The sequence below is a fragment of the Saccopteryx bilineata genome, chromosome 12, assembly GCF_036850765.1.
Source record: "Saccopteryx bilineata isolate mSacBil1 chromosome 12, mSacBil1_pri_phased_curated, whole genome shotgun sequence".
NCBI classification, from domain to species: Eukaryota; Metazoa; Chordata; class Mammalia; order Chiroptera; family Emballonuridae; genus Saccopteryx; species Saccopteryx bilineata.
The window spans coordinates 23,494,741-23,510,518 of record NC_089501.1 but is presented as its reverse complement, the minus strand read 5'-3'; the positions used below and the strand labels follow the sequence as shown (position 1 = coordinate 23,510,518).

General features: G+C 34.6%; 1 protein-coding gene across 1 annotated transcript; it reads right to left on the bottom strand.

Moving 5' to 3' along the window:
• Positions 1-4,186: 4,186 nt before the first annotated feature.
• On the bottom strand, positions 4,187-15,569 carry C12H6orf58 (chromosome 12 C6orf58 homolog). The gene is made up of 6 exons (XM_066248380.1): positions 15,269-15,569; positions 14,376-14,462; positions 11,571-11,755; positions 10,399-10,499; positions 6,254-6,492; positions 4,187-4,360 (listed from the first exon to the last, which is right to left on the bottom strand). The coding sequence occupies exons 1-6, from the start codon at positions 15,567-15,569 to the stop codon at positions 4,254-4,256; spliced, it is 1,020 nt and encodes a 339-aa protein (XP_066104477.1). The 3' UTR covers positions 4,187-4,253.
• Between the last annotated feature and the right edge of the window lie 209 nt (positions 15,570-15,778).

Below are 15,778 nucleotides of genomic sequence, written 5' to 3'. Positions count from 1 at the left end.
CATTCATATATGTTTTTAAATGTATTGTGTTAATGTAGATTCAAGTGTCCCACTCAATATAACAACTTCATCTCCCAACAACATGCCCCTCATTACACCCCGTTTGCTCCCCCCATTTCCTCTGGGATTGGCTGTCTTGTTATCTGTATCTATGTATTATATATATAATATATATAGTTTGACTCATCCCTTCACCTTCTCTGATCCCATTCCCTCTTCCCCCTTCCCTCTGACAGCTGGTGTTCATATTTTATATTGTTGGATATATATTCTTCAGGACAGATAGATTGGTCATCACATATTTTAACTCATATCAGTCTGGTATGTTAGAAATGGTGAATTTAAGGTTTTAATTTACATTTCTCTAATTAAGAATAAGTTTAAACATTTTTCCATAGAGCCGTTTTTACATCTTTTTGTGAATTATCTGTTCAGTGTGTTTTTTATTTTTATTACCAAGATTTTAGCCCTTTGTCTTTGGAATCTTTTCTGTATTAGAGATGTTTGCTCTATGTCAATAGGATATGTTAAGAATTTTTTCTTCTAAGTTGCATTCTAACTTCTTTATGCTGTTTTTGTCACGAAAACATTTTTGATTGTTATCTCATCAAGTCATTCCTTTTCGAAAGGTTCGAGACTAGGCAGGAGTTGCATCAAGCACGCAGAGGCCAAAGTGTAGCAAAGAGGATTTACTGCAGACACCTGGGTGCAGGTGGGCTGAGTCCCATAAGTCAGCCCAGAGCAGCGGTGAGAGGGTTAGTTTTACACTCTGCTGCTCACTTCTGGCCATTTCTGTTGATGCTGGTTACCAGGCATCTGGCCTGGGTTTGTGGCATTCTTCTGTTCCGGTTCCTGCCTCCATTGGTAACACACTCCTGTGGTAACGGGCTCCTGTTTGGACAACTTAAAGGTTAAGTATAGTTCATCACGTACTGCCTGAGGAAGGATTGGGAGGGGGCAGTTTTGAGCCATGAAGATATATTTTGCTCTAACATTCCTGTGGGGGCAGTTTTGAGCCCTGAGGATACATTTTGCTCTAACATTACTATGCATTCAGACAATAAACTTAATAAGCAAGTGCTTCCACCAAAGCTGAAGAGGGATTCACTCAAATTTTCGCCTTGCATATCTATGGTTTCATTTCTGTACATTTAAATGACTAATTCACTCAGAGTTTATTTCATGTAGGGTGTGAGAAATGAACCTTATTTTATCTTTTCTAAGTGTCTCTTGTGACATGAGGTTTCATGTTTATCACGTACTGTTTCCATATGTATTTGGGTTTAGGTATGAACTTTCTATTCTATTCTTCTGATCTCTTTAAGTGTAATCTGCTCTTGGTTACTTATTAAAGTTTTGTTTGAGTTTACACTTCCATGGGAAATTCAGTTTATGCTTCCTTTTTCATTCCTGAGATGAATTTTTCCCCCTATTTCTTTTTTGAGTTTTATTAACTCTTTTCTTATTTTTCCATTTAAAAAAAATTATCTTTGACCCTGGCCGGTTGGCTCAGTGGTAGAGCATCAGCCTGGCGTACAGGAGTCCCGGTTTGATTCCCGGCCAGGGCACACAGGAGAAGCGCCCATCTGCTTCTCCACCCCTCCCCCTCTCCTTCCTCTCTGTCTCTCTCTTCCTCTCCCACAGCCGAGGCTCCATTGGAGCAAAGTTGGCCCGGGCGCTGAGGATGGCTCTGTGGCCTCTGCCTCAGGCGCTAGAATGGCTCTGGTTGCAACAGAGCAATGCCCCAGATGGGCAGAGCATCACCCCCTGATGGGCATGCCGGGTGGGTCCCGGTCGGGCGCATGCGGGAGTCTGTCTGACTGCTTCCCCATTTCCAAAGTCAGAAAAATACAAAATAATAATAATAATAATAAATTATCTTTGTTCTTAGTCTTTTAATCTTTGATTCAAATGGTTTTCATAGTCTCAAAATCTTTTCTGAGAATATTTAATTCTATTTAGAGTGTAGGCTTAGAGTTTTCTTTTGCTTCATAATGATTTTTTCTGAGAGAATTTTTTTCAGTTGATTTACGTAAAATTTTATTTCCCGGTTTTCTGCAAATATTTACTGTTGATTTTTTTCCCTCTCATTCACTTATATTAAATTGAAGTGTTTTACACGATTTATAATTAATGGTACCTGATTACTTTTGTAATTTTTCATTGGATTTGCAGCCTCTCTCTTTAAATTACAGCCCTAGCCTTTTAACTTGTCTACCTTCTTCAAAATCTGCTTCCTACAGTTGTGTGCCCTGAGCTACTTTCCTCCACCCTTTGCTTTTCAGTATTTTCAGAATAAGGTGGGATTTAATTTTTCTGAGAGTTACTCCATTTTAATCTCAGGCTCCTAGGCCAGTGTCAACCCTGCTCAGCCTACCTGACAGATTCTCTAAGCCTACCTGACAGATTCTCTTAGTCGACCTTTGCTTGCAGTTTTGGGGCCCAGGGCTGACCACCCCAAGCTATCCCACAGTGGCATATTGATTATTTCAAACTAAAATGATTTGAAAAGCAGCAGGAGGAGTGATCTGACTCTGCCCTGCCTCTCTAAAGGCAGAAAGTAAATTTCTATGTGATAGGTGCCCTCCCTGCTCCTAACGGCTGAGGACATTATCACAAGGGTTATAAAATACTGAGTTGAAAGAGCCTGTGTAAATAAACCTTGCCACGCCTTCACTAGTGTACTACCTAAGCCAAACCTTGCTTAGGTTCCTTACAAATGAGTACTATTTTTTGTTCTATCAATTTCTCACAAATTTATTGTTTATCAAAAAGGAATAAAAAGAGTACCTAGTTTGATCATTTCTTGAGCCTTATTTTATGATCCGAGTATCCTATCACATTGTGATTCTCCTGTATACACATATTAAATTGATTTTTTCTCCTCCTGTCAATCTAGTCTCGTATCAATTTTATTATTTCATTACGAATGTAGCTGTAAGAACTACAAGGGGAGATTTTTGCCCTCCCTGACACCAGCATGGGCTCAAAACCTGTATTACTGGGGCACTGCTATTTGATGATTTTTCTTTTTTTACTGAGAGCGGTTTTGCCTTTTTAGCATTGTCTATCTTCAAGAAATTTGAAGGTTTGGTTTTGCATAGGTATATTATTAACATATAGTTATTTCATGTAATTTGGAGAGAAGATTTAGGGAGGCTGTTTACTGCACTGCCTTTGTTGTATACAGCTACCAGAAATCGTCTGTGTGTTTTTGGATTCAACAAAAATTTATTCATGGTCTTAACTCATCAAAGATCTTTTTACTGCCCTAACGACACAGCTCATGTCATCCTTCTCTGAGCACAATTGTTGTGACAATTGCTACCTTTTGTAAATGCAAGCTTGTCATTGCAAAGACTCTTCATCACATGTTTTTATTGACTCCTCAAAATCATTCTGCTACTGTTAAAATCTTCATTTTAATAATAACTAAGCTGAGGCATAGAAGGGCCTGAAAAATTGCCCAAGTTCATTCTGGAAAGCAATAAAGCTGGGATTTAAATTGTATCTTTTCTTCTTCGGTGCCCAGATTGTTCAAACTAATTTGTCTATCTTTTTCCCAACAGTTAATGAGTAGAATTAGTCTGTTGTTAAGCCCGGGAAAACCTTCATATGAAAGCTTCATGTCAGCTCTGGAAGTTACTACTTCTGGCATTTCTCTCCTAAAAGAGAGCAACCTTGACAAATTTGACCCTTAAACATTCATCATCTCATGTAAACCAAAGAGAGAAAACTTAGTATACAATTATTATACACTTGAAATCAGTAAAAACTGCACACAAAACTGACAAATATAAGTTAAATATTCTATTGCCAGTTTAATTTTGAGTTTTAAAATTTTAATTGACCAGTATTTTTTTTATAAATGTTCTGGATTTTGGTTATAAATCAGTAAAATATGCTGCTTTAAATTTCATGAAATTAAGTTACATAGGATAACGACAAAAGAGCCATACAAGTTTAATGCCTATTTATTAATTTCTCAGTGATTTATAATTGCTTAATATAATCTTATTTAGATGCTAAACATTATATATTAATGAATTCAAAATCAAGAATTAATAATTGAACAAAATAATTATAGCATTACTTTAAATTTAAAGTTAGGAGAACATGGACAAATCTTAACAAATCAGTGTAAATCAAAACAACAGAAACAAGAAAACTATATCATTGTGCTCATGTTAAATTTTGCAATTAGTGTTGTCCAACAAATTAGAAATGTTTATTAATTCATTAATTATTTCCAGTTATGTTGAATTAGAGTTTTCAAGAATTGTTTCTAATAGTTTTAGAACGTTATTTCTTACACTTTGTATCTTCATTAAAATTTTCCATATAGTCAAAGATAACGACCCTGGAAAAGATAAAATTTTGTATATGTAAATTTAAGCCCAATTGTTAAAAGGTTTATTTTCAGTAAAATTCTATATACTTTATATAGAAATATCATACGTTCATTACACAATAATTGCACATATTAGTTTTTAAATTTAAAATTAATTGACCACCTTTTATATAAAAATTAATAAGAAAAATTAAATACCTCACCAGAAAACTGGGTAAAGTGCATACATTCAAAAATTATAAATTCATATAATAGTGAAGTAATATTTTCTACATAATAGACTAACACAAATTATAGATTGTAATATGATAGTGGGTTGTAGAAAAATAGGAACCTTAATTTATACTTTTATGACAGAAATATAAACTCCTGAAAAATTTTCTGAGTATCATTTAGCAATGTATGATCCATCAATTTTAATTCTCTTCTTTCTACAAATGTATTGGTAAAATAATAATTTATGTCACAAAAAGGTATGCATAAAGTGCCATTGTCATTTATTGCCAATAGCTTATAACATAAATTAATTTCCAGAGTTATGATAAATTTATTAAATAAAACATTACATATCTTTTAAGTAAAATAGTAGGATTAGTATCTATTGATATAGGAAAAACTCAAAGAAAATTTTTCAGTTAAAAAAGTATAGTGCAAAGCAGTGAGTAGGATTTCACTTGTGCAAACAGCACAGTTTATTCATTTATTTGCACTGTTTTATATATAAAATATTTTTAGAAATTTGTACTAAAGACTACATTTTTAAAAAAAGGATGAAGAGCTAAGAAATGTGATTGAGAAGAGATGTGAAGAAGATTTTTATTTTCATTTTCTGTGTTTCTACACTTAGACATTTAAAGTTTGAATACATTAAATATAATTTAAAATAAATCAGTAAAAGATTCAGCAATTAAAATTGTTTTTGGGTTTTGGGTTTTTTGTTTTTTTTTTGTTTTTTTTTTTGTATTTTTCTGAAGTGAGAAGCAGGGAGGCAGAAAGACAGACTCTCACATGAGCCCAACCAGGATACACCTGGCATGACCACTAGGGGGCATGCTTTGCCCATCTGGGGTGTTTCTCTGTTGCAACTGAAACCATTCTAGCGCTTGAGGTGGAGGCCATGGGCCATCCTCAGGACCCGGGCCACCTTTGGTCCAATGGAGCTTTGGCTGCAGGAGGGGAAGAGAGAGATAGAGAGGAAAGAGATGGGGAAGAGTGGAGAAGCAGTTGGACTCTTCTCCTGTGTGCCCTGCTGGGAATTGAACTTGGGATTTCCACGCACTGGGTGATGCTCTACCACTGCCAACCAGCCAAGGCCAGCAATTAAAATATGTTTTAAGTAAAGAGTAAATAGGTCTGAGTTTTTAAAACAACTTTTTAAACAAAAAAATATTTCAGTTTAATTCTGTGCAGGAACAAGTTTGCAATTATTCACAATAATTTGTCCTAAGTCTACTTTTTTACCTCCTAGACTCTGAGGATGGGAAGATTAATTTCCATTTAATTTTCATAAACATCCTTTATTCTTCTCCATGTACCCATAGAATATATATAGAATATTATATATTTTTATATAAAATATAAGATAATATATATGTATATACACACAGAGAGAATATATATATATATATATATATATATATATATATATATATATTTGTTTTAGATGAAAAGAAATAGACTTGGGATAGTCTGGTAGCCTCAAGCCAAGCCAATAAAGACTCAGGACAGACCATGAGTAGAAGAATCAAAATGTATAAAATGGATACCTATGAGAAATCATGACTTTTTTTAAAAGTATGTGTTAAATTTTTAATATACATATCTGATATAATTATTATTTTCTTCCTTTCTGACTCAATGTAATATTGATTTTGTTTAAAGTATTTTTCACAGAGTTCTTACCTGTGTCATTATCCAGGTTATGAAGAAGATTTAGACCAACCAGGACTTCATTTTGAAGTTCAGTAAAGTCACTGATGTAGGGGGCTCTGTCCCCGTCAACAAGCATTCGCGGTGGCAGACTCTGCTGGAATTTAAGTGTTCTAATGAAGGTTGTGGGAAAACGGGATGCAGCTATATAACTCACAGCCACATACCAACTCATTCCAAATTCTGCTTCCGGTTCAGAATAAAATTCCAACCTAAAAGACAAGTGGATACATTTCCAAATTATAATTAGTTCACTCAGAATTTCAGCTTCAGTGTTTTCTAGGTAGAAAACATCATTTTCTGCCAACAAACTAAGAATGTAGTTCTTTGTTTTAGAATGTGATGACCTGAGCTCTTATCTTTGAAGATACAAATATAGGTAGTTAAAATTTTAAATTTGAAAAGGACCACCCAATCAGTTGTTTATATTTTACTTTGAGTTTTTATCACTTTTAACCAGGTACTTTATCTTTACATATTTTATAATAACCAGATGTTAGACTATGATTAAGTAATGATTCTTAGAAATGTTCAGAATAAAATCAAAGTTCCCAAGGCAGCATACTGATTGATTTCCTGAAGTCAAGAAGCCCTTAAAATATTGAACATCCTAGAGAAAAAGATGTGTGATTTTTCTTGTCTAATTTTCTAAATACATTGGCTTTTCTTACAGAATGAGGACTTCTAGGAAATCAAACTCTCTTTTTTATTTGGAGGAAAAATTACTACAGCAGTAAGGTTAAAAGTGTAATAAATCATTTTATAACTATGTAGTTCATGGTTCTTCTCCCCATCAGCTGTCTAAGCATGCTCAACAATTTGTCGTTATTTTTAACAGACTCATTCCTCTTGAAATATTGCCTACCCCTTACTTTGCTCACAGCTACACTTTTTTCTAAATTTATTATATTTATTTATTCATTTTAGAGAGAGGAGAGAGAGAGTTGGGGGGAGGAGCAGGAAGCATCAATTCTCATATGTGCTTTGACCAGGCAAGCCCAGGTCTTTGAACCTGCAACCTCAGCATTCCAGTTGTATGCTTTATCCACTGCACCACCACAGGTCAAGTTGTGTGCTAGATATCACTCTCTTTGCAAAATTTTCTAGCTTTGTTGAAGTAGAATTGCCTATCTTCTTCTTGTGTATTCTCCTGGCACTATAGCGTTTATATATTTAATGTTTGTTGTTCATTAGATTATATTCTAATTTCTGTTTTCACAGCGCATAGGCAGGGTTCATTGAACAGAAAAGGCTTTCATTATGTTTGTCAGTGTTAAATAAGCTGGATAACCTGGAGAAGCACTCTTGCCTTGTTTGGATCTCAGGCTTATGGGCTCCTCCTTGACTCTGACATGCAGGAGTAGAACAGTGAGTTCAGTGACCCCTTGATGAAAGAATAGTTTGGCTTAGTTTCACAGTCTGTTATCTTCAGTCACATAACAGCTGACTATGGAAAAAGGATAAAATGATGTGTGAATTCATAAGGAGTTTGAGCAATGGCCACAAAGCTTGAGTAGCAGTGAATTACACAAACTGCAGAGAAATCAGCAACACTGGGAGAGGAGTAAAGACATGAGAGCACTGGTTCAAGACAGATAGAGCACATGAGCAGGAGTAAAATTCAACAGTCTTTCCAATGACTTAATTGACTATATTACTGAACAACCTATCTAATGCCAGTTAAGATGTGGTCAAGTAAAATGATAAAAATATACCTTTAAAAAACCCATTTTAATTTAAAATACAAATATATGAGCACAAGCCAGTCTTAGGATCCAAGACGACCAAGTTATAAACATGTATATACACACTATATGCCTGACCAGGTGGTGGCACAGTGAAATGAGAAAGCAATCAATGAACAACTAAGGAGCCACAACTGTGAGCTGATGCTTCTCACCTCTCCTCCTTCCTGTCTGTCTGTCTTTCTCTCTCTCTCACTCGCAAAAACAAACAAACAAAAAAACCACAGGATTCAGCATTGTTCTATGTAAATAAAAATTCTTAGTATATTTTTACCTAAAAATAACATATGAGATTTAAGGAAGTTCCCCAGCATTACTAATAGTTGTTCATTGGTTGCTTTTTCATCTGTGCCTTGACCAGGGGACTCCATCAGAGTGAGTGACTCTTTACTCAAGCCAGCGACCATGGGCTTGAGCCAGCAACTTTGGGCTTCAAGCCAGTGACTTTTGGGCTCAAGCCAGCAACCATGGGATCATGTCTATGATCCCACGCTCAAATCAGCGACCCTGCACTCAATCAAGTTAGATGGGCCCGTGCTCAAGCCGGTGACCTCAGGGTTTTGAACTTGGGTCCATTGCATTTCAGTCCAACGCTGTATCCACTGTGCCACCTAAAACATTCTTTACAAAAGGAGATGAATCTTTTATTTTACTTCATTTGTTTCTGCTTCATTATACACTCAAGCACCACATAACAATGTTTCTGTCAATGAAAAACTGCATATTCTATGGTTGTGCCCTGAATCTATAATGGAACTGAAAAATTCTATCACCTAGCAACATCATAGGTGTCATATGGTTGTAGTGCAACACATTAGTAACATGTTTGTAATGATGTTGGTGTAAATAAACCTACTGTATTAGCAGTTGCATAAAAGTATAGCACATATAATTATATATAATATCTAATACTTGATAATGATAATTGACTGTTAATGGTTTATATATATACTATGCTACTCTTTTATCATTAAAGTGTACTCTTTTCACTTTTAAAAAAAGTTTTCTGTAACCCATTTATGATAAAAATTCTTAGCAAAATGGGAATAAAGGAAACATACCTCAACATAATAAAAGACATACATGACAAAACCAAAGATAACATTATATAATACTTATCCTGTTTTGTGTCATTAGAATAGAAAGAGCAGCTGAGTTATAACTCTTGGGATAGCTACAGCCCCAAGTCATGTCACTGACACTGCCAAAGGAGAAACTCCTCTGCTGCTTAATTTAATACCTCGCTGTGGAAGTCATCGCAATAGATAGAGGAGCAAATGTGCTGTGAATCTGCTTATTAGGTGTTTAATATATTTACCTTTTGGGATGACAAAGTCAATGAGAGAGACAACCAGTAGAATTGTGGTACTCAAACATTCCTGCCTGGATTTACAATTTTACTTATACATAGCAGACCCAGATTTCTACCCCATACCTCACTCTTGTTGATTGTCTCCACCCCTAGATAGTGTCTGTGATGGCTGATTCTACAAGCCAACTTGACTGAGTCATAGGATGCTCAGCTATTTGACCAAGCAAATTTTGGGTGTTTCTGTGAGAACATTGTTGGGAGAAATTAATGTTTAAATCAGTAGAATAAAGAAAGCAGATTGCCTTCCATAATGTTAATGAACCACATTCAATCAGTCGACTCTTTCAATAAAACAAAAACCTAATCTGCTCTTAAGTAAGAGAAATTTATTTTAACTGATGGCCTTCAAACTGGGACATAGGTTCCTCCTGGTTCTGCAGCAGCTTCTGGCCTTTAAACTAGAACTGAACATTGGCTTTGCAGATTATGAACTTGCCAGTCTCCATAATCACAGTCTCTCTCTCTCTCTCTCTCTCTCTCTCTCTCTCTCTCTCTCTCTCTTTCCTCTTAGATCTGTTTCTCTGGAAAACCCTGACAGTGTCAGTCTTTTTTACACACAAATTATTCTTATACGTTCACATCCATATAACACTCTAGGTTTGCCTGTGGAGTGGCTTGATAATCTTCCAGGCTATTTTGTGTGTCAACTCTGATGCTGGATGATTTTCCCCCTAAGTATGTATCTATCATATTACGTGTATATAATCAAAATGGCGAACAGAATTTCTATTTGTGATAAAGAGAAATTGGTTGCATGTTTTATTTGTTCTTTGGTTGGAATAATATTTCTTCTTAAAATTTGTGCCCTTCCTTCATAAAACACTTTTTGAGCCTGGTCATACTAAAATATTTACACCTCATCATTGAATACCTTAATGATTAGATATATTATTTAATAGGAAGCCTGACAGTCACAGTAAAGGAAGAATAAATTGAAAAGTATAAATAAAACCCAAAATATTTGCTATATTTAATAAAAATGATTTGGGATCCATTCTTACCTATTTTCAAATATTTTGTAAGCATCTTCCAAGGATGAGGTATGTGCATCCCATAAGTACTTCAACAAGTCGTCAAAACTACTAGAAGGTGACTGCAAATGCTATAATAAAAAGGAGAAATTAATTCATTATATGAACAAATATAATAATGTCTCTCCCTACAATTTAAACTTGTTCAAATTTTCAATTCAGCCAAATTCTACATAAAAGGAGAATATTTTTTAAGAATTAATTTGTGTAAGCCATCAATGACTAACATCCTGGAAAGACTATAATAATTATCTGTTATTAGTAGTAATATTGAATACATCTATAGGAAATAAACTGAAAATATTTACCCAACAGTCAGCACTTTATTTTTTGTTTATCATTTTTTATCTGCTACCAGTTAAAATTATCACAAAAGTTTAAGATTGTTAGAATATTTAATTAAACTTACCTAAAATAATGAGCTAAAATTATAGAACTAAAATATCTATGCTATCAGCATTGATCTTGCTCTACATCTATTCTTATTAATGTATTTATACTGATCATTGGATATTTGTTTCTGATTGTCCCATAATTGTTAGTTCTACCTATATGTAATCATTATTAATGCAGTTTAAATATGTAAAAACAGTCAAAAATGAACTGTTTGAAAACCAACTTTATAATCACATTTCTTTCAAGAGTTATTCTATGGTTGACCTGAAGGTTTAACTAACCAAAATAACCTTATTTAGAGAGATATCCTGGGTGCTCTCACATTTACATATAACTTACTTAGGGTGAGATGAGATGGTAGATTTTGTGTTAATACTGCATTGGTTCAGAGGATGTTAATGATATCCAATGCCCTGCTGCAATGTGATAATATTAATATAATTTGCATAAAATTTATATTTTTATTCTTAGGAAAATATTGTATAATACACACAAAAACTTACACCAAAGCTTTGTACCAAGAAGAAGAAGAAGAAGAAGAAGAAGGAGGAGGAGGAGGAGGAGGAGGAGGACGAGGAGGAGGAGGAGGAGGAGGAAAGGAAGGAAGGAAGGAAGGAAGGAAGGAAGGAAGGAAGGAAGGAAGGAAGGAAGGAAGGAAGGAAGGAAGGAAGGAGAGGAGGAGGAAAAAGAAGAAGAAATTATCTTACTACCTCATAAGAGAATAAATAACATATAAAAAAAGAAACCTGGTAGAAGGCATTCCACTTTCTCATTGTCTTAGGGAAGGATGACTGACAAGCAGAAACATTAAGACAAAACTTTGTCTGATCCTTGGGTGGTGGCAAAAGTATGACTTGGTCTGAGTATATCTCCATTATATCAGAATCAATTGCAGCAAGGAAGGGTAATGCACTGAGAAAGTAATTCATGTCTGTAAAAACAAAATACCAATTATCACAAGCACTAACAAATGTGATAGATAATGTTTTAAGTAATCCGCAAACCATTAAACAAAATCTCACAGATTCAAAAAGATGTTAAAGCACTCACTGTAAAACAAAATTGAAAATCTCCACAAAGATTATATATAACATTAATGGGCTTCTGGTAATATCCCAACAATCATAAATAAAGATGAGTTAAAAAAACATTGACTATAATATTTTAAAAGAAAAAGCAATTTTACTACTCAGCTGTAAGAAAAACAAAGGAAATCTTAACTTTTACAATAGCAAAGACCAACCTGGAGAGCATTACGCTAGTGAAATAAGCCAGTTAGAGAAAGACAAGTATGTACCATCTGATTTTACTCATATGTGGAATCTAATGAACAAAAGGAACTAACAAGCAAAATAGAGATAGACTTACAGATAGAGAGAAGGCTGATAGCAGTCAGAGAGTGGGGTATTCGGGGTCTGCGTAGAAAGATTGAGCAAAAAAAAGAAAAACAACTCATGAACACAGACAACAGTATGGTGGTTGCTGGTGGAGGAGAAAGGCAGTATGGAAAGAAATAGAGGTGATGAATAGTCATAGAAGTAGACTTGACTTGAGGTGGTGAACACCCAATACAGGGTACAGATGATGTGTTGTGAATTGTGCACCTGAAACCTGGATAATTTTTTAGCTGTTGTCACCCCAATCACTATAATAAAAAGAAAAAAATATTTTAATAAAAAGTAATTTTAAAGGATTTGGTAATACTCATTTTTTGAAATATTAATTTAAAAAAGAAGTTAGGTATCTAGATGTGCACAGAATAATACAACACCTCTAACTGAGGTTTGACCATGAAATGTAATTATTTTTATAGCATTTGATATTTTGTATTTTATTTAACCAAGTTCAATGTGCAACTATGATATCACAAAGCCCTTGTATTATATTAGGTCTTCAAAGCAAAAATGTCGGATAAATGTTGATAATAGATCTTAGGATAATTAAATTGACAATAAATTAAGTTTTTCTCCCTCTCTACATATAACCTATTCCATCAGATTTAGAATTGTAATATCATTGGCTATAAAGTTTATACTCGTTTCCACTGGCGATGCAGAAAATTTTTCATTTTACACATACATTTGTGAATGCAGTCTCACACCCCAGTGTAGCAAGCTGATATTCCAAACTACTAAGTCAATCTAAGAATAAAGAAACCTGACTCTAGCTCTCTCTGCCACATCTGCTACAAGATGAAGACCGTTCTCAGTAATCAGACTATGGACATCCCAGAAAATGTCGACATCATTCTGAAGGGACATAGTTATTGCGAAGGGTCCCAGAGGCTCCCTGCAGAGAGACTTCAAACGTATCAATATAGAACTCAGTCTCCTTGGAAAGGAAACAAAGAAAGAAAGAGGCTATGGTTTGACAAGTGAAGGGATATAGAAAGGAACAGAGTACAATCATGTATAGGACATGATCAAGTTGTTACACTGAGCTTCTGCTACAAGATGAGGTCTTTGTAGGCTCACTTTCCCATCAACGTGCTTACTCAGGAGAATGGTTCTCTTGTTAAAATTTCTTAGTTGAAAAATACATTGAAAGGTTTAGATGAGCTCAGGCATTGCTTTTTCAGTATTGCAAACCCAGAAAGATGAGTTAATTCTTGAAAGAAAAGACATTGAACTTGTATAAAATTTAGCTGCTTTGATTCATCAAGCACAACAGTTAAAAACAAGAATAACAGAAAAATTGAGGGTAGTATCTATATTTCTGAAAAAGAAACAGTTCAGCAGGCTGATGAATATCTAAAGTGTCCAGCTACAGAAATGGCAAGATGCCAGATGATTCCTCAGATTTATTTGTGATGTTTTAAAGACGCAGTAAAACACACGTGTAGATTTGTGGCAGGTGGTGGGAGAAACTTGATTCTAGACCTGTGGCCATGAATATATGTGGCTCCTTGAAGAGAACCTATCAATGTCATATTTTAAAAATATATGGAAAGGTGTATATTTTGTTTATCAATCAGGAAAGTGAACTTGGATGTGATCTTGTTTCTAATTATTGAAAAATAACTCTAAGAAATTATGTGTAAATTAATTTTATTACTAAAACACAAAATAAAATAAAAAATTAGAAAATACCTTCTGATTATTTTAATATTCAATATCTGACTGAATCCTTAAGTTACTGATTGATAAATCAATATTGTGATAGACAAATCTCTCTTTACATGTTTAAAAGATTAACACTCTTGCTCTGAGAAAAATAAGAAAAAGTATTATTTTTCTGTTCTCTTGTATCTCATCCTTTCTTTTCCTGTGGACTCCCTGGTACTAGTGGGACTTCCCACCCAAGTGCACGTCCTTTGCAGTTTCTTGTTTCAGTCCTTCTGTGAAAAGCAGAATGTGTCTTAAGGAATTATGATTGACATTGTGGCCGCTAAATCTTAGAATGTGACATAAAGGCCACAAGGTACATGATGAAGTAAATTTCTTTTAACAAAGAATTTTACTGTTTTTGTTTTGTCACATTTATAAAATTTTATGTTAAATACATTTTTTGGGGGGAGGCTATCATCTATGTTCCTATTTAAATGAACCTACCAGCCCACCAACTGTCCACAGAGATGCACAAACGATCCCCAGATTCATAGCCACAGTCTGTCCTCTGGCTGGGATCAGCTAGTCTACCTAGAAGAGAGGAGATACACAGATTATTTATTATGCACATTTTGAAACTGGTTATAATTGTCACTTCATTGGGTGATTTTTTTTTTGCAAAGATGCACAAACATTTATATTTTTTAAATTGCTTTTATTTTGCAATTACAGTTGACATCAACATTATATTAGTTTCAGGTGTACAACATAGTGGTTAGACACTTCTATAACTAAAGAAGTCATCCCTTCCATAAGTGTAGTACCCAGTTAACACCACATGTAGTTATTACAATATTTCTGACTATATTTCTCAGGCTGTACTTTACACCCCCATGACTATGTTGTAATTATCAATTTGTACTTTTTAATTCTTCTCACTTGTGAAGAAATATCCTTGTGAACCAGATGCCATTACTTGCCATCACCCCCAAAGTTAATATAATTAAAATTCTAAGGAATTCAAACTAATTTGATACCACCTCTGTTTTTAATGCATCTCCTTTTGACTGTTTTGTTCACCTCATTGCTTAAAATGAGGTCTGACACCTAGTAGAAATTCAGTAAATACTTTTAGAATGCTCCATGGATTAGATATGAAGTCTTTTTGTGCTTGATTACTACACTGAATGCCCATTGCAGGTTCTAGTCAAAACAAGCAACATATAACAGGATATATGGAGTACAAGGAGGAGAAAAATAATGGTTATGAGAAGAAAAGATGGAAAAGCAAATAATCAATTTCAAGAATACTATATGATCTATATGGAGTCCAGTTTCCCAAATACTATGTGGTTACATTGGTAGATCATTAGATTGAAAACAAAAATCTTTCTTACCTGTATTGTATTGCCAGCCATGCTGCAGTGGCAATCCCCATAATAAATTTTGTTCATTTTCTGGTCCAAATTTTTCAAAATACCTGGCTGTCTGGCTCAGTAGAATTTTATATAGCCCCATTCTCTCAGGAAATACCCAGGGATTAATAATGTACTTTCCATCCTCCACCCTGTAGTCACTGAACTGCTCAGGACTCTCCTTCCATAGAGGGAGAACCAGATCTGAAAGATTGGGTGCTTCTGCTGAAGACACAGAAAAGCAGCCAATTAGTGTGCAGGCCCAAAGAATAAGGAAAGGCATTGTGCCAAAGCTGGAGACTGACACTGTGGTGGTTCTTTTATTGGGCAATGGAGGAGGAAGTCATGGTATTCATTTGCTTACATGCCAAAACATCAACACTGTTATTTTCCCTGGGGACACTAGAAGGTAGATAAGAGTGCCTTTCCTGTGAAAATAGGATGCCTTACTTGTTAAATAACAGTAGCAATATAGTTTGTTGTTTACATGAC

Bases quoted from the DNA above. Each gene is read 5' to 3' on its own strand.
- C12H6orf58 (XM_066248380.1), bottom strand. From the start codon at position 15,569: ATGCCTTTCCTTATTCTTTGGGCCTGCACACTAATTGGCTGCTTTTCT. The intron at 14,463-15,268 runs GTAAGAAAGATT...CCTCTCTTCTAG, and splicing joins TGGCTGGCAATACAATACAG to GTAGACTAGCTGATCCCAGC. The intron at 4,361-6,253 runs GTAAGAACTCTG...TATCTTTTCCAG, and splicing joins TAACCTGGATAATGACACAG to GGTCGTTATCTTTGACTATA.